Source organism: Geotrypetes seraphini, chromosome 7, assembly GCF_902459505.1.
Source record: "Geotrypetes seraphini chromosome 7, aGeoSer1.1, whole genome shotgun sequence".
NCBI lineage: Eukaryota > Metazoa > Chordata > Amphibia > Gymnophiona > Dermophiidae > Geotrypetes > Geotrypetes seraphini.
In genome coordinates, this window is record NC_047090.1 from 159,571,685 (window position 1) to 159,589,479 (window position 17,795).

At 41.9% G+C, this 17,795-nt stretch overlaps 1 protein-coding gene across 3 annotated transcripts in view; it reads left to right on the top strand.

Annotated features, from left to right (window-relative positions):
* Nucleotides 1-17,795, top strand: part of CDC42BPB (CDC42 binding protein kinase beta) — a 344,482-nt gene that overhangs the window by 165,469 nt on the left and 161,218 nt on the right. For all 3 annotated transcript variants that reach the window (XM_033950846.1, XM_033950844.1, XM_033950845.1), the window contains exons 15-16: nt 80-324; nt 6,953-7,058. In XM_033950846.1, coding sequence (XP_033806737.1) covers nt 80-324; nt 6,953-7,058 — 351 coding nt within the window. The remainder of the gene's footprint in view (nt 1-79; nt 325-6,952; nt 7,059-17,795) is intronic.

A 17,795-nucleotide genomic window follows, 5' to 3' on the forward strand; every position in this document is an offset into this window, starting at 1 on the left:
TACAAAATTTCTCCATTTGTTAAAGCAATCGGAAATAATTCTATTGCAATTTACTTCTTTCCAATGCTTACTTTTGCAGGTGAAGCAGGGAGGCCGCACAGCTGGAGTCACTCTAGAGTACCAACAGGAATTGTCCAAAATGAAGTCTGAGCTGGAGAAGAAAATCTTATTTTATGAAGAGGAGCTAGTGAGGAGAGAGGCCTCCCACATTTTAGAAATTAAACATGTGAAAAAAGGGATTCATGATTCAGAGAGCCAACAGTTAGCTCTACAGAAAGAAATACTGATGCTAAAAGATAAATTGGATAAGTCAAAGCGTGAGCGGTAAGGTTCAGTGAAAATGGGAGTTGTTTCTGCAAACATTAAGCAAACAAATGTATTTGTTTATGAAGCTAGTAAAATATTTTTGCTTTATATTTCCTGTTGTACTTGGTCAGGGTAGGCAATTCTGGTCCTCGAGAGCCACAGGCAGGTCAGGTTTTCAGGATAGCCACAATGAATATGTATGAGATGAATTTGCATGCACTGCTTCATTGAGATGCAAATCTATCTCATGCATATTTATTGTGGATATCCTGAAAACCTGCCCTGCCTGGCTCTCGAGGACCGGAATTGCCTACCCCTGTACTATGTTAATAGATCAAATCTTGGAAATTGTTCAAAGATTATTTCATTTACTTGAATGACTTGTTTTACGCTGTTATCTGGACTTGTCTGATTTAACTACATTAAGACAGTTTGATTACAAGTAAATTGGATAATTGCAATTCCTTATATATCATAGATTTACAAAGAATGTTTATTTCCTGCAAAATACTGCTGTGAAACTGCTTGCTTTATAAAAATATATATATACTGCATGCTTTATAAAAAAAAAAATATATATATATACTAGTCTTATAGCCCGTTATATTAACGGGTGCTAGAATATATGTGTGTGTGTCTCTCTTTATTTCTCTCTCTCTCTCTCTCTCTCTCCTTAGCCGCTTTCTTTCTTTCTGTCTTTCTTTTTCCTTGGCTGTCCATCACCACCCCTTGCCTGCTCCCCCTGTCCATTCTCCCTTCCTTTAACCTCCCCTGTGTCCACCACCACCCCTTCACAGTTCTCCTTATGCAGCAGCAGCCCTTCTCCCTTTGTTTTACCTCCCCCCTGTCCAGCAGCACCTTCCTTCTCCCCCTGTCCAACATTAGGCCTCCGTTCCTTTTTCTTCACCCCCCCTGTCCATCAGCACCTCTTTCCTTCTCCCCCTGTCCAGCAGTAGACGTCCATTCCTTTTTCTCCCCCCCTCCTCCTTCTTATCCCTATGATACACTTACCTTGCTCTGCCCCTGATCAGAGGTTCCCGACAGCCGCCCAGTTGCACCCATTGGAAAAGTTCCCTCTGCGGCATCCCGCACCCCTCCTGACGCGACTCCCGCTGTCTTTCTTTCTGTCTGTCTCTGTCCCTGGCCCCCTTTGTCTGTTTGTCTTTCTGTATATCTCCCTGCCCCTGTGTCGTTCTTCTTTTCTTTCTGTCTCCCTCTCTCCCTCTGTCTGTCTGTCCGAAGCAGCATTCCCTCCCCCTCCATTTCCCTCCCCCCCATACCAGTTCCCTGTGCACCTGCTCCTGTGTCTTTCTTCTTTTCTTTCTGTCTCCCTTCCTCCCTCTGTCTGTCTGTCCGAAGCAGCATTTCCTCCCCCTCCATTTCCCTCCCCCCACACCAGTTCCCTGTGCACCTGCCCCTGTGTCTTTCTGTCTCCCTTCCTCCCTCTGTCTGTCTGTGCAAAACAGCATTCGCTCCCCCTTCCATTTCCCTCCCCCCACACCAGTTCCCTGTGCAGCATTAGCGTTTCCTCTACCCCCTTTCCCTTCCCTCAGTCACGACTACAAACGCGGGCTCGAGTCCTTTGCCGCCCCCCCCTTCCCTTCCCTTCCCGCGGGCCCGACTACACATGGCGATTCAAGCAGTGTGTGCAGCAGTCTTCACACGCTTCTTCGGGTCCTTCTACTGCCCTGATTTACTCTGGCACGTCCGGAGCAAATCAGGGCAGTAGAAGGGCCCGAAGCAGCGTGTGAAGACTGCTGCTGAATACGCTGCTTAAATCGCCAGTCGGGCCCGCGGTAAGGGAAGAGGGGGGGCGGCAAATGACTCGGGTCCCGGGCAGTGGAAAGTCGCTGGGCTCCTCGCTGGGTGCGCTGAGTGGCCGCGATCCCTCTCCTCCCAGACCCCCTCCCCCCCCCCCGGAGGAACGGAGATCGAGTTGCCGCCATTTTGAAGATCGTTCTGCCCTGCTCCTTGCCTTAGTATATTTTTAATTTGAAAGACACGGTGGCGGCGGCTCCTCTCAAGATCCCCGACTGCATTGGACTTCCGATGCAGGTGGGGCCTCGTCTTTCAACCTAAAAATATAGTAAGGCAAGGAGCAGGGCAGACCGAAGAACAGCAGAGTCTGGTGCAGTTCGAGAGAGGAGCCGGTAGCATGCAGAGTGAGAGGCGGGGGTGAGGAAGGCTGCCGCAGCTGTGTAAGTTTGTTTTTTTATTTGAAAGCTGCAGCCGGGGCCACACTTGCGCACTCGTGTTTTCGCGACGGATCAGGGAACACGACTTTTGAGTGCGCATGCGCGGCCTAGCATTTTATTATATTAGATACATACACACATGATGGCAGATGAATACTGCTGTGAAACTGCTTGCTTTATAAAATATATATACACACACACAATGGCAAATAAAGGCCAAATGGCCCATCCACAGCATCAACTATCTCCTCCTCTCCCTAAGACAGGGGTAGGGAACTCCAGTCCTCGAGAGCCGTATTCCAGTCGGGTTTTCAGGATTTCCCCAATGAATATGCACTGAAGGCAGTGCATGCAAATAGATCTCATGCATATTCATTGAGGAAATCCTGAAAACCCGACTGGAATACGTCTCTCGAGGACCGGAGTTCCCTACCCCTGCCCTAAGAGATCATACGTACTTGTTCCCCACGCTTTCATGAATTCAGAAACAGTCTTTGTCTCCACCACCTCTGCCAGGAGACTATTCCACACATCTACCACCCTTTCTGTAAAAACGTATATTCTTATATTACTCCTGAGCCTCTTATCTTTCTCTTAAGCCCCCTCATTCCGGAGCTTCAATTCAACTGAAAGAGTGTCACCTCTATCATATCTCTCCTCTCCTGCCTTTCCTCCAAAGTATACATGTTGAGATCTTTAATCCTGTCCCCATACACCTTAAAACGAAGACCACCGACTTTTTTAGTAGTAAAAACTATACAAGCACATTTAAATTGGACTCTAAATCAAAACGGGAGCCAATGTAAATTCTTTAACAAGGATGACACATGATCAAATTTTGATTTTCTAAACATCAGCCTTACCGGCAGTATTTTGAATTAACTGCAGTCTTTTCTCATTTCCTTTATTTAAACCAATAAATAGAATTGCAGTAGTCCAGTTGGGCTAAATTGATTGACTGGACCAGTACTGCAAAATGATGTTGGTAGAATAAAGGACGAACACTTTTCAATATACGTAAACTAAAAAAAAACAAAACACATTTCTTAATAAGATGATTTACCTGATGATGGAATGAAAGAGAGGAATCTAAAAAGATTCCCAGTACTCTGGAAGAGAATTCTATTGGCAAAGCATCACCTGCATTAAGAGTAACTGTTCCCAGAAAGTTTACAAGTTCAGGACCAAGCCATAGCAATTTGGTCTTTGTTGTATTTAATTTAATTTGGACCTGAAAAGACCAAAACTCTAATTTGGAAATACAAGTTTGTTTGCAGAAAGATTACTCAGATTTGAGTCTGCTTCAAGTAAGATAAAGATATCATCGGTGCAAGTAAATAACATTTCAATAGGACTCAAATGGTAAAGATTTAATGTGGTCATATAGATATTAAAAGAAAGGGAGGATAATGGTAAGACTTGGTGCCGCAGTCTGAAGACCACAAAGCAGATATTTTACCCCCAAAGTTCACCACATATGAGCGCAGTGAAAGAAATCCTTTAAACCAATTAAGAACTCTTCCTCTAAACCCAAATCTGAAAGAAATTTAACTAGAATATCATAGTTTACTACATTGAAAGCTGCTGATCAAATTGTAACAGTATTGCATAGTTATTCTAAGATAATAAACATTGAATTTTGGAGATCAAGGATAGTAGTAAGGTTTCTGTACTAAAGTTAGAACGAAAACCATGTTGAAATGGTAACAGTATGGAGAATTTGTCTAAATAATTTGAAAGTTGTTTAAAAGTAATAGACTCCATCAGTTTGATTAGTAAAGGGATATTAGCAATTGGGCGGTAATTTGTCAGAACAGATGGATCTAGAGACTTACCGTACCTTTCAATAAAGGGGTAAGAACTATATGACCCATGATTTATCATTGAAGTTAACCTGGCTGGGAATTAATGCTGCCCGATTCAGGGAAAAAAATTTGATTTGATTCAGCCTATTGAATCAATTTTTCGATTTGATTTTCCTGCCCAGTTGGGTGTTTTTTTCAAACATCTTGGTGGGTTTATTTTATAGCCTCTTCACCCCTTTTATAGCCTCTTCACTCCCCCCCCCTTGCCCTCTCCTACCCACACTGGTGCTGTGGTGTAAACAAAATAAATTAAAACGACTTTTCCTCTCTGTTAAATCCTAGCTCACGTTCACGGTCTAACACCACCTCTGGCAGGGTACACATTTCAAATCTGACATATTGTAATAACAAAATAGAAAATAAAATGATTTTTCCTACCTTTTGTTTTCTGGCCATTATTCAAATCATGTTGGTCCCAGATTCTGGTTTTCTTCTGATAACTTGCTTGCCAGGGTCTCCTTTCTTCTTTCTCCGTGCTAACCATCCATCTTCCATCTCTGTCCTCCCCTTCCATTTACCTTCCCTCTCCTGGAGGTCTGGCATATTTCCTTTTTTTCATCTCCATCTCTGCAGCTGCAGCGATGGACCCCACCATGCCCAGATCCACCATCTCTCCTTTTCTCAATTACCCTTTCATCCAGCATCTCTCCCTCCATCCCAACCACCCCAGGGTTTATGAGTTCTCCCTTTCTCTTCTCAACTACCCTCCTATCCAGTAACTCTATCCCCCTCCCACCATCCTTTGTGTCTAACTTCTCTCCCTTTCTGTTCCTTCCCTCCCTTAATTCCATTGTCCACCATCTCTCTCCCTCTCCTCTGTTATTAGACCCATTATTTATTCCCCCCAACCCCCCCATCTAGTATATGCACGTCTCTTTGAACCCCTTCCCTCCCTCTGTGTACTTAGGGCCTCCCTCACCCTGAAGACCTGCCCCCCAAACCCCGATATTGTACCGCTCCATCAAACTTACCAACCCTGCATCCCACCTTGAAGCTTATCTTTCAGAGCACCCATAACGAACTCCGTGGTTTTTCTTCTCAGGTATCACGCCACCTCTAACGCAGTGTCTTTTCCTCAGCCACGACCCACCCCCCTTTGACGCCGCTTCCTGTTTCCGGCGGGGCAGGAAAGATGTTGCATCGGAGGTGGCGGGACGCCGGTGGAAGGAAAACTGTGGGGCCGGTCACGAGCGCTTTGGAAAGATAAGTTTGAAGGTGGGATGTGGGGGTGACAAGTTTGGAGCATGAGGGAGAGATCCCGTAGCTGGGCTTGAGAGAGGTACTGCTACCAGGCGGGGAAGGGGTTGCGTTTGTGTTTTTCAGTGCGTCTTCCGCTTTGCCTCTTGCTGCACTTTGAGACTTAGGGACAGTTTCGACCTCATTGATGTCCCTATGTCGAGATGGTTTGAGAGCCGCCTGGTGGAAAAAAGCGCAGGACCACAGACAGGGAGTAGAGGGAGAAACATGCTGGACTAATTAACAGATATCCCTCCTTTGGGGCCTTCAATTGAATGGACTGAAAATTCTACACGGGCAGAAACATACCAATTGTTTTGTTCCATGTTGAATTCTCTGGTGGATTGCTTGCCATATTGCTTTCTCACATCTAATTTACAGTAGGAATGCAAGTATGCAGGGAAAAATTTCCCATTGGAGTTTTGCAACACCTTAGAGGTATACACGCAGATTTTTAAAAAGTACTTGTTTTCATCCAGGCAGGGTTCTACATGAGGGTTAAAAGATATAAATTGCCTTAATCCTTCAGTTGCCATTTCCAAAATGAAAAAATAAAAATTACATCCTCACTAATTAATTAGCAGCGTTTACATATAAAGGTTTAGTAAAATAGGATGGCTGCACATAGAAATTGAGCCATCTTACAGTAAACTTCCTAATTTCAAACCGTAAAACAAACTCTCACAGCAACAGATTCAGTCCAAATACCGTAGCCAGAATTTCATTTATACCGGCTGAAAGGTTTTATAGAGGACCTAAGGGATATCAGACAGCGTTTGGGGAAATAGCTTGCAGCTGAATGCTAACAAAAAAAGCTAAGTACATCCAATATGCTTAAGAAAAATAAGTTATAAGATTGAAAATAAGAATAAATATACATATAAGAAATTAAGCAAAAGATATATATAAAATAAGGTGGAGAAGGTACCTTGGGACAAATGAGGAATTTACCCATCCAAACTATGCTGTTTGGAGGGCTGTCTGATATCCCTTAGGTCCTCTATAAAACCTTTCAGCCGGTATAAATGAAATTCTGGCTACGGTATTTGGACTGAATCTGTTGCTGTGAGAGTTTGTTTGCACATAGAAATGGCATCATCTTGAAATTGCAAAATCACTTCTGGTGTGTAAGGGCTGAATTCATGCTGGTCATTTTTTCTGTGTGTATAATTTCAAAAAGGCTGTTCCGATTCTGCAAATTTACATACACTCCTGCATGTCCTTATACATTTTATACCAAAAAAATTTGTGTCCAGAAGAACCTTTTGTAAATTACTGCTTGAATTGAGCATATCCTAACCTGGACATCTCAACATTCTATGCAAAATAAAGCCTAAATATCTCTTTCAGACACAGTGAGATGGAAGAGGCGGTGGGGACATTAAAGGAAAAATATGAGCGGGAGCGAACCTTGCTGCTTGAAGAAAACAAAAAATTCACAACAGAAAGTGAAAGGGTAGAGTACAGTGCAATTCTTTGACTCACATAATGAGATTGTGGTATTTTATGTTTTATTCTCTGATTGTAATATATTTTGTAATCCAGATTTTTTTGTTAGACCTTGTAAAATGAGGAATATAAATACAAGGGTTGATTATTTTATTTTATTTTTTTCTCCACCCCTCCCCCCCATCAAAAATATGGCAACACTGGAAATCTGATATATACATTTGGAAACATCTGACATGTACTTCTTTAAAAAAAAAAAAATCTTTATTGATTTTTAATCTTAAAGAGTGTCATACAAATGAAAGAAATAATATGTATTACATACATTACACTAATATCTATACAGGTAACATATATATCTTCAAAATTGTTAGGTTCTTAAATATAATAATAACATATTAAAACATAATGTATACTATAAATGAAAAATAGAGTTACTCAAATATCACTATCAATATTTACATCCCTCCCTCTGACCCCCCACCCCCATGGATGTGTAAAGATAAATTAACCAAAGGAAGATAAGATAAATATACATTATAACATTTTTACAGATTTAGTCAATGGGCTCCAAACTTTATTAAATACATCACTAAATCCCTTACACTCTGCATTAATTTCTTCATATCTGTACGTAGTGCACACATTCACCCACCAAACAGTGCAACTTATTCTATCATGGTTCTTTCAGTTACTTGTGATCAGTTGAATGGCTATTCCTGTCAGAATCATAAATAAACGACTCTTATATTTATCTAGAGTGGGTTTCACATGTAATATTGTTCCACACATTATAGCCTCATATGATAATGGAACATTTGAATCTAAAACTAGATTTATTTGTCCACAAATTGACTTCCAAAATATAAATATAAAAGGACAAAAATATAGCAGATGATCCAAAGTCCCTATATCAATATGACAATGCCAGCATCTATTAGACTTAGGACTATCAATTTTATTTAATTGAACTGGAATCCAGAAAATCCTTTGTAACAAAAATAACCATGTTTGTCTCATAGATGCTGACGCTGTACATTTCAATCTCCAAGTCCAAATTCGTGGCCAACAAGACACAGAGATATATTGTTTTATCTCAGTGCTCCAGATGTCTCTAAGACTATTTTTTGGTTTATTATTCAAAAATCCAGAAATCAATTTATACCACCAGGCAGCCTGATGTCCTACTAGATCAGTTTGGTAGCAAAGGATTTGCAGACTAAAATAAGTGTTTAAATTTTTCCATTCAGGGAACCCACTCTGAATAGCCTGCTTCAATTGCAACCACCTATATTGTTGAGATTTTAGAATTCCAAATGACTGTTGCAATTGTGAAAAATCAAGCAGATTTCCATTAGATATAACATCATCTAGTGTCCGAATGCCTGCCTGCATCCAATTCTTCCAAGCGATCCCAGCACTGCCTATTTGAATCTTGGAGTGTAACTATAAGGACTGCAAAGTAGATTTCATTATTGGAACATCTGTTAATTTATCAATAAATTTAATTGTTTTCCATGTGTCCAATTTAATTACATTGTCCTTAGCATAACTAGGTATTTTAATATTTTAAATATGGGATAGTCGCATTGAGGACATGATTTTCCACTCAAGATATAACTAGTCTGGCTGATGTTCCAAGAGCTCAGGGAGGATCCAGTACATACCTTGACGCATTATATAGGCTTGATGATACCTATAAAAATTGGGAAAATTTACCCCACCCTCCGCAATTAGTTTTTGTAGAGATACTAAAGCAATTTTTGCTTTTTTCCCTAGCCAAATAAATTTTGTCAAAATAGCATTTAACTTTTTGTAAAAGGACCCTTGAAAATAAACTGGTACCATACCCATTTGGTAACAAATTACCGGCAGCATCATCATTTTGACCGTTTGAACTCTCCCCCACCAAGACAAGTGCAAAGGGTTCCATTGCTCACACATCTCTATGACCTTTAATAATAGAGATTTTTCATTTATTTTCTTCTTTTCCTCCAATGTATTTAATCAAAATACCTAAATATTTAATACCATCTTCCTTCCAAATAAATGGAAATTCATCAAATAATCCTTTTGTACAATGTACATTCAATGGAAGAACTTCTGATTTACTCCATTTTATTTTGTAACCAGAGAATTTTCCAAATCTATTAATCAGATCTAATAAATTTGGGATGGTAGTTTCAGGATTTCTCAAATGAAGCAAAATATCATCTGCATATGCCGAAACTTTGTATTCCCGACCTGCATAAGGAATACCACTTATCTCCCTCACTTGTTTAATAGCCAATAAGAAGGGTTCCAGAACAATATCAAATAACAAAGGAGATAATGGATACCCTTGTCTAACTCCCCTCTTCAAACAAAACTACTCTGAAAAAGTATTATTTATATATAATCTAGCAGAAGGGGAACTATACAAGGTTTGAATCATTTGTATAAATCCAGAACCAATACCAAACCTTCCATAGCCTGATACATGAAAGACCATTCTACTCGATCAAAAGCCTTTTCTTCGTCTAATGAAACAGAAAATGCCGGATCCTCCAATTCTTTTGTCAAATTTAGCTTATGAAAGGCCAATCTGGTATTATTTGAAGAGTGTCTATGAGCAACAAACCCTGTTTGATGAATGCCAATAATATAAGGGAGAGCTTTGGCCAAACGTAAAGCTAATAACTTAGCTAATAATTTCCCATCTACATTAACCAAAGAAATCGGCCTGTAATTAGAAACCAATATGGGATCTTTATTTGGCTTTGGCAAAACAATAGTTAATGATTCTGCCATAGTACCTGTTATACAAACTTTTTTCAGTTGATCTTGATATAAATTTAGTAGATGAGGTAACAATATGTTTTGAAATGATGTATAAAATTCTACAGTATATCCATCACCACCTGGAGCGGATCCAACTCTAAGGGACTTCAATGCAGATTGTATTTCTTTTTGTGAAATGGGTGCTTCTAATTTCCTTTTTTCTTGCTCGGGAATTTTAGGGCCCTCAATCAATTTTAAGAAATCTAACCCTTCTTTCTCGTTATTTGTAGAATTCTCAGAAGAATACAAGCTTATATAAAATTTCAAAAACTGTTTTAGTATATTATTATTATTATTTTGAATTTCCATTTTTTCATCCCTAATTGATGTAATATTAACTTTCCGCTTTTTTGCTTTTAGATAGTTAGCCAGTAATCTTCCCACCTTATTTGAGTTTCATAATACAAAGCCTTATGAGACACCAACTGTTTCCTAACCAGCTGAGAAGAAATTTCATTGTACCTAAATTTTGTTTTTAAAAGAGCCTGAAGAATATTTGAATCCCAATTTGATTTCAATTGTTGTTCTAATTTAGTAATATTTTGTTCTAAGAAAAGAAATTCTTTATTTAATTGTTTTATAATATATGAAGAATACAAAATTATATGTCCTCTCAAGGTAGCCTTAAAGGCATCCCATAATGTTTCTATAGATATTTCGTTTGAAGTATTAATCTGAAAAAATTCATTTATTTTCAACTGAAATTCCTCTTTGAATTTAGAGTCCACCAGCAATGTATTATTGAATCTCCATACAGGTCTATTATTTTCTTGTCCATCTATATTACATTCAATCCAAACACCTCCATGATCCGATAAAATAATCGGATCTATGGATGCCCTTGATACCTGCTGAACTAAATTATCTGATACAAATATATAATCAATTCTTGAAAATGATTTATGTACATGAGAGCAAAATGAAAATTCCCGATCATAGAAATGAAAAATCCTCAAAATATCTTTTAATCCACAAGATTTTGCCAAATTATCCAAACCTAAAGATTTTAAAATTTTACTAGCTTTTTTTTATCTAAGATTGGATCCATAACCACATTAAAGTCCCCTTTACTTCTTTTTTTTTTATTTTTTTTTAATTCTTTACTCATTTTTAATCTTACATCAAGTGTACAAATAATAAAACATTTGAAATTAAATACATCACTTGAATTCCCACCCCCCCTTTTCCTTTAACATTTAATCAAAAATATACAATATAAATATTCTTTTTCTTTTGATTAAACCTACAGTAAACTATAAACCACCCTCCTCCCCCCCTTTGCAAATATACTTTCACTAAAAAAATGGTGTCCCCTGTACTTCTTAATGTTACTACCAAATAAGGTTATCATGCTGCTGTACCGGGCCATGGTACGCCCCCACCTGGAATACTGCATCCAGCAATGGTTGCCGTACACGAAGAAGGACATGGTACTACCCGAGAGGGTCCAGAGAAGAGCGACTAAAATGATTAAGGGACTGGAGAAGTTGCCGTACAGTGAGCGATTAGAAAAACTGGGCCTCTTCTCCCTTGAAAAGAGGAGACTGAGAGGGGACATGATTAAAATATTCAACGTACTGAAGGGAATAGATTTAGTAGATAAGGACAGGTTGTTCACCCTCTCCAAGGTAGGGAGAACGAGAGGGCACTCTAAAGTTGAAAGGTGATAGATTCCGTACAAACGTTATGAAGTTCTTCTTCACTCGTGGTAGAAAACTGGAACCCTCCAGGGATTCAAGACAAAGTTAGACAAGTTCCTGCTGAACTAGAACGTACACATGTAAGGCTAGACTCGGGGCACTGGTCTTTGAACTAAGGGCTGCCGCGTGAGTGGACTGCTGTGCATGATGGACCACGGGTCTGACCCAGCAATGGTAATTCTTATGCTCTTATGAGTGCAGTAGTCTTTGGTAGGGGAGAAGCAGAAACATGGCATTTGAAATTATCATTTTATTAATATGTAATAAATGTTAGCTGTTTCACTAAACCAAATGCACAATCAGCTTGAGAGTATGTTTAACTGTTAACATCCTTCAAAGTAGTCTCCCATCCCCAATGCTGTAAACAGTTGTCAGCTGTGTGAGCTGTAGCATTGTCATGTAGGATTATGATGACATGCAACAGTCCTGGATATTTCTCCCGTACTGCACGATGCAGACAACCTGGGAAACTACTTTGAAGAATGTTAACAGTTAAACAGTTTATACTTGCACTTTGTTCATGGTGTACACTGTATGCCATAATAAAACAATTATTTCAAATGTCATGTTTTTTGCTTCTTCCCTACTAGAGACCGCTGCACTCATCTCTCATCTGGTGGCAGCATTAAGAAATACATGTCACACAGTTTAAAATGTATATATTAGATTGCCAGTGCAATAGGAGAGATATTCTAGACAGATGGGTTATTTCCCCATTGCTGCGTGCTGCTGCAGAAGGAATCCACTCTAGATTTTTCACTCTTCTTCTGCTATACTTCACTGGGTTTTCTAGCTCCACCTACAGTTCTTTTCTTCTGCCTGCAGGAGTGTTTTATCTGCTCTCCCCATTTTATTATTTTTAATTCCGTCCCTTTCTTGGGTAATTTGGTGCTTGGAGTGATTTTGAAGTTCTGCTTCTTGAGAATTCATAGACTTCGGTCGGTAGCTGACAGGCCAATCCCATTTGGTACCTATTAGCCAGCCTTTCTGGAGCTCATGGCTGTCCCTGAAGTTTTCTCACCTACTCTTAAGCAGAGATCGAGCACAAGCTGTTAGGCGCTCTTAGGAGGACAGGGTATGGCTGCGTCTTCACGCCTCCACCCATCTCAGTGTGCATCCATTGGTCTGCAGGGGTGAAGGTGTAGTCAGACATAGGAGTCTGATGGGCAGTCCGAAGATCAGCTTTGCAAAAGCGTTCCCAGCATTGTGGCAGTGATTTCTCATCCAGCTACTGTGAGAGAGCTGAGGCAGGCTGCAGCACAGATCCTCTGTCAGGTCACAGTGAGTAAGTACACAGACTTGACAGCCTGTGAGAGGAATTGGGGGAGGTTGGAAAAGCGGGGTTTTGAGTGTTTCTTAATGTTCCCCCTCCTGAAAAATCCTAAAATCATTGTTTTTAGAGTTTGGGAAGAGTGTAAAATACAGTGATTTTTGGCATGAATTTTTTGACAATGACCATCTTGGATTTTTAACTATCTTTTTTTCTAAAGCTCCCTGCTTCTTCAAAACTACAAATTTTGCCTAAATACCTGCTGGGATGGAGTCCTTGGGCTCTCCTCATGTAGATTCTTGCCAGGATTGTGCACATTTAGTACTTTTAGAGCATCCTTGTGCCATGTGGTGCAGCCAGGGACGGCATTGTCCAGCTTATCTTCTCCCCTGCTGAAGCAGATGACCAAATACTCAGCTAGACCGGCAGGGTAGCTTTCATTGTTTTTAGGGCTCATCACAGCTGGTAATTCCGTTAGCCAGGCTGCGGACTCTTCACAGCCTAAGAAACACAAATTTAAGACATCTAAGGACACTTTTTCTAAATTATCAAGTTTTTTGGTCTGAATTTCAGAACAAGTGTTATCCGCCCTCGCGGTGTCACTTAGTGGCGTGCCTTTGGGCACGTCCTTGCCTCAGCCTGCTGAGGCATTTGTGCTACCAGATGTTTCCCTTACTGATCCCTCGTGTGCAGGCACACCGCTTCTCGGGCAGGAGATCAAGGGCTGTGTGCTTGATCTGTGGATCCTTCTGGAGTCGTGGATCCTGAGAATGATCCTACAGTCTTGCATTTATTTAAGTTTGTGGCTCTGCCAGACCTTATTGCTGAGTCTTTCTAGGAATTGAACTTAAGTCACTCAGCCGACTCTGTCCAATTCTTCCTCCTGGCTTTGTGGTGTACACTCGTAGTCTGCTACCTTTCCCTGGCACTGTGATATGAGCGTTCTGGTCTCAGAGCAGTTTGACTCTCTGGAGGGTGCTCTGAAAATTGCTAGAGGTATGTCATGCTTATATCCTCTGGCACAGGAGTGTCAACAGCTTTTGGGTCAGCCCAAGGTGAATTCTTTGGTGGCACAGGTGACTAAGCACACCTCTCTTCCCAGTGAGCGTGGTGTAGAATTAAAGGATATGCAGGACTGCCGTGTGAATATGGTCCTCAGGAAACTTTTTGATGCAGCTACTTTGGGTATCAAAACTGCTTCAGTGACATCTTTTGTTCCACGAACCTGTCTCTCTCAGCTGTGCACACTGGAGAGTGAGGCGGTGGATCCCTCTCCTCAACTTCTGATAGCTGGAACAGATTATACGGCTGATGCATTGTATGACCTCATGTGAGTTTTGGTAAAGGTGTTGGTGTACTCCACCTCTGCCCACAGAATGTTCTGGATCAGACAGTGAGCTGGTGATTCCACTTCCAAGGCTATGTTGGCTAGACTGCCTTTTAAGGGGCAGTTATTTGGCAAAGGTCTGGACGACCTCATGGATTCTGTGATAGACCGTCACCCTAAGACTCTGCCTGATAGAAGACCCAAGACCTCTTGAGGTTCTTGTCGCTCTAATTTTTGTGGCTCAAGGCGATCCCAACCGTATGCAAGTGTCACATCACAGAGATTTTCACAGGGCTCCTGATGACGGTATGCTGGCTACAAGTGTTCCCAGTCTTCGACCTCCTGTCTATGCCCTCTGCCAGAAAAGCACAATGATACTAGGTGGAGGGATGCCCCTCTTCAGATAGGGGGCTGGCTCTCAGTGTTTCTTCTTGCCTGGATGCACATTCCATCCAACCAGTGGGTCTTGACAGATTGATTCGTGGACTCTCCTACAGGTCACTCAGACAAAGCTCTTAGGGTTCAAGCCACCGTTCAGCACTTGCTGGATATTCATGCTGTAGAGTTAGTGCCTCCCAAACACTCAAACTCAGGCAGATACTCAGTATACTTTATCATGCCAAAGAAAGGCTCAGAAGATTGGAGGCCTGTTCTGGATCTTCAGCATGTGAATGCGGCTCTCAAGGTTCCACACTTTCGAATGGAGATCATGCATCTGGTCATTGCAGCAGTGGTCCCAGGAGTTTCGTGCCTCTCTGGATCTCATGGAGGCATACGTGCACATTCCCATTTTCTGACCCAACGGAAATTTTTGTGGTTTCATGTACTGGAACAGCATTAACAATTCTTGGCCCTATCTTTTGGGCTGGCGATAGTGCCCCGGGCCTTCACCAAGGTGATGGTGGTAGCGGTAGCTTGCCTGAGAAGGATGGGTCTCCAGGTTCACTCTTACTTGGACGATTGGCTGATCAGAGCTACTTCATTGGCCAAGGGTCGGCAGATGGTGGAGCAGGTGCTCCAAATGCAGGAGGTCCTTGGCTGGATTGTCAACTTCATAAACAGCCATCTGATGCCCACATAATTATTGGAATACCTAGGAGTTCTTTTCAACACGACGGCAGGCATGTCTTTCTACCAGAAGCCCACAAGGTAGAAGCTGTGTGCTCAGATTTCTTCCCTTCTGAAGCGGCTGGCTCCTTCAGCATGGGATTATCTTCAAGTTCTAAGATCCATGGTGGTTACACTGGTTGTGTTTTCTTATTCTTATTCTTTATTTATATACCACTTATATCCTAAGTAGTTTTACATTCAGGTAATTTATCATATTTCCCTATCTGTCCCGACGGGCTCAAACTCTATCTAGTGACTTTACAGTAGATATCCTGCAAACAACAGGATGTTGGAGTGAGCTTAGATGGCAACTTCAGCAGTTGGAACTTAGGACAATACCAGATGGACTTTAGTCTGTGGACCAGAAATATATAAAAAAAGAGAAGTTAATTTAATCATGTATTTTTAATGATAATAGCTAATAGGCAGACTGGTTAGACCGTTCAGGTCTTTATCTGCCGTCATTTACTATGTTACTATGTAGTGTACATGGTTCTTTGGGTGAGGGTGCCCATGCATCCTGTTCAGCATGCTTTTTCTCTCTTGCTGGGCACAGGGATGCTTTGCAAACCTGTCTACCGTGGACTCTGGAAACCTAAGCAAGCATGGACTGGTGGTTTCTCCTGCAGTCGCTCGACAGGGATGTATTGCTACATATTGCCTCCTGGATCATGGTGATAACAGATGCCAGCCTTTAGGGCTGGGGAGCCCATTGCAATTGTTGTCCTGTTCAGGGGTGTTGGACTCCTCTCCGAGGAAATGGTCAGTCAACCAGTTGGAGTTGAGAACCATTCGGCTGGCTCTGGTGCAATTACAGAAGACTCTGGAGGGTCAAGTGGTTAAGGTCTTCTCCAACAATGCAATGGCTGTAGCCTACGTCAATCACCAGGGAAGGACCAAGAGCACTCCGCTGGCTCAGGAAGCCCACCTTCATTTTCTTTGGGTGGAAAGTCATCTCCTAGCGCTGACGGCAGCTCATGTGGCAGGAGTAGACAGTATTCAAGCAGACTTCCTCAGGAGACAGACTCTGGATCCAAGCGAGTGGACCCTTTCCACAGAGGTGTTCCAAGCAATAATGGGGTGCTGGGGCCTTGGCAAGAAATAAGAAAGCGAATCGCTTCTTCAGTCGAATATCTGAGCCCGGCAGCAAGGGGCTTGGCACTCTGGTGCAGCCATGGCCTCAGGAGATTCTCCTGTATGTCTTTCCTTCTTGGCCAATGATCAGCCAGGTCATTCGACAGATTGTGGCTCATCAGGGTTGTGTCATTCTGGTGGCTCCAGATTTACCTCACAGACCGTGGTATGCAGAACTGATGTGCCTGTTCAGGGGTCACAGCCTACGGCTGAGCTCCTATCCGAACAAACTCACGCAGGGTCTAGTCTCCTTGGAGTATGTGAGTCACTTTGCTCTTATGGCATGGCTCTTGAGCGTGCAGCCTTAGAGCACAAAGGATATTTTGCTATGGTTGTTGATTCTCTTCTGAAATCTAAAAAGTCATCCACAGTGTCAGCTTACACTAAGGCGTAGAAGGCCTTCCAACATTGGTGCACACAGGATTAGGTGGACCCTTATTCAGCTCTGATCTCACTGATTCTCGCCTTTCATCAAGATGGTTTGGATAAAGGCCTCAATGTGGCTTCTCTTTGGGTACAGATAGCTGTGCTGTCTTGTTTTAGATCTCGGGAGTGTCGGTCTTTGTTGGCGTCTCATCCTGATGGCGCTAGATTTCTGAAGGGTGCTCTTCATGTCAAGCCACCGATTAACACCCTTTCTGGGACCTTAACCTGGTGCTGTCAAGCCTTACTAAGGCTCCTTTTGAGCCCCTTCATAAGATGTTTCCCTATTGCCATTACTTCAGTGCATTGTGTGTCGGAACTACAGGCTTTGTCTTGCAGAGACCCTTTCTGCATTTCTGAGACTGGGGTTTCCCTTCAGACAGTTCCTTCCTTCCTTCCTGCCAAAGGTGGTTTTGGCTTTCCATGTTAATCAGGAAGTGTGTTTGCCTGCCTTTCAGCCTACAGGTTCCAGAACACAGGATCGCCTGTTGAAAATGGATGTGCGCAGAGTTCTACTTTATCTGGAGGTCCCTAATGAATTTCATCTCTCTGACCATTTGTTTGTGCTGACTCATTCAGTTAAGCAGGGCGCTCCCACTTCCAAGGCCATGATTTCCAAATGGATCCGTAGGGCCATTTTATCAGCCTACATTTTTTCCGCCAAGGCACATTCTACCAGGAGTGTGGTTGTTTCTTGAGCCAAAGCTAGATCTGTTTCCTCTGAGGAGATTTGCAGGGTGGCAACATGGTCGTCTCTTTACATGTTTGCCAATTCTACAGATTGGATGTGGTAGCAAAACAGGACTCCGCTTTTGAGTCCTCTGTCTTAAGGGTCGGCACAACAAGCCTGCCCTAGCTTTTTAGGGACTGCTTTTGTACGTCCCATCTGTCTAGAATGTCTCACCTATTGCATTGGAAAAAGAGATTATGTACTTACCCTGGTAAGCTCTTTTCCAGTAG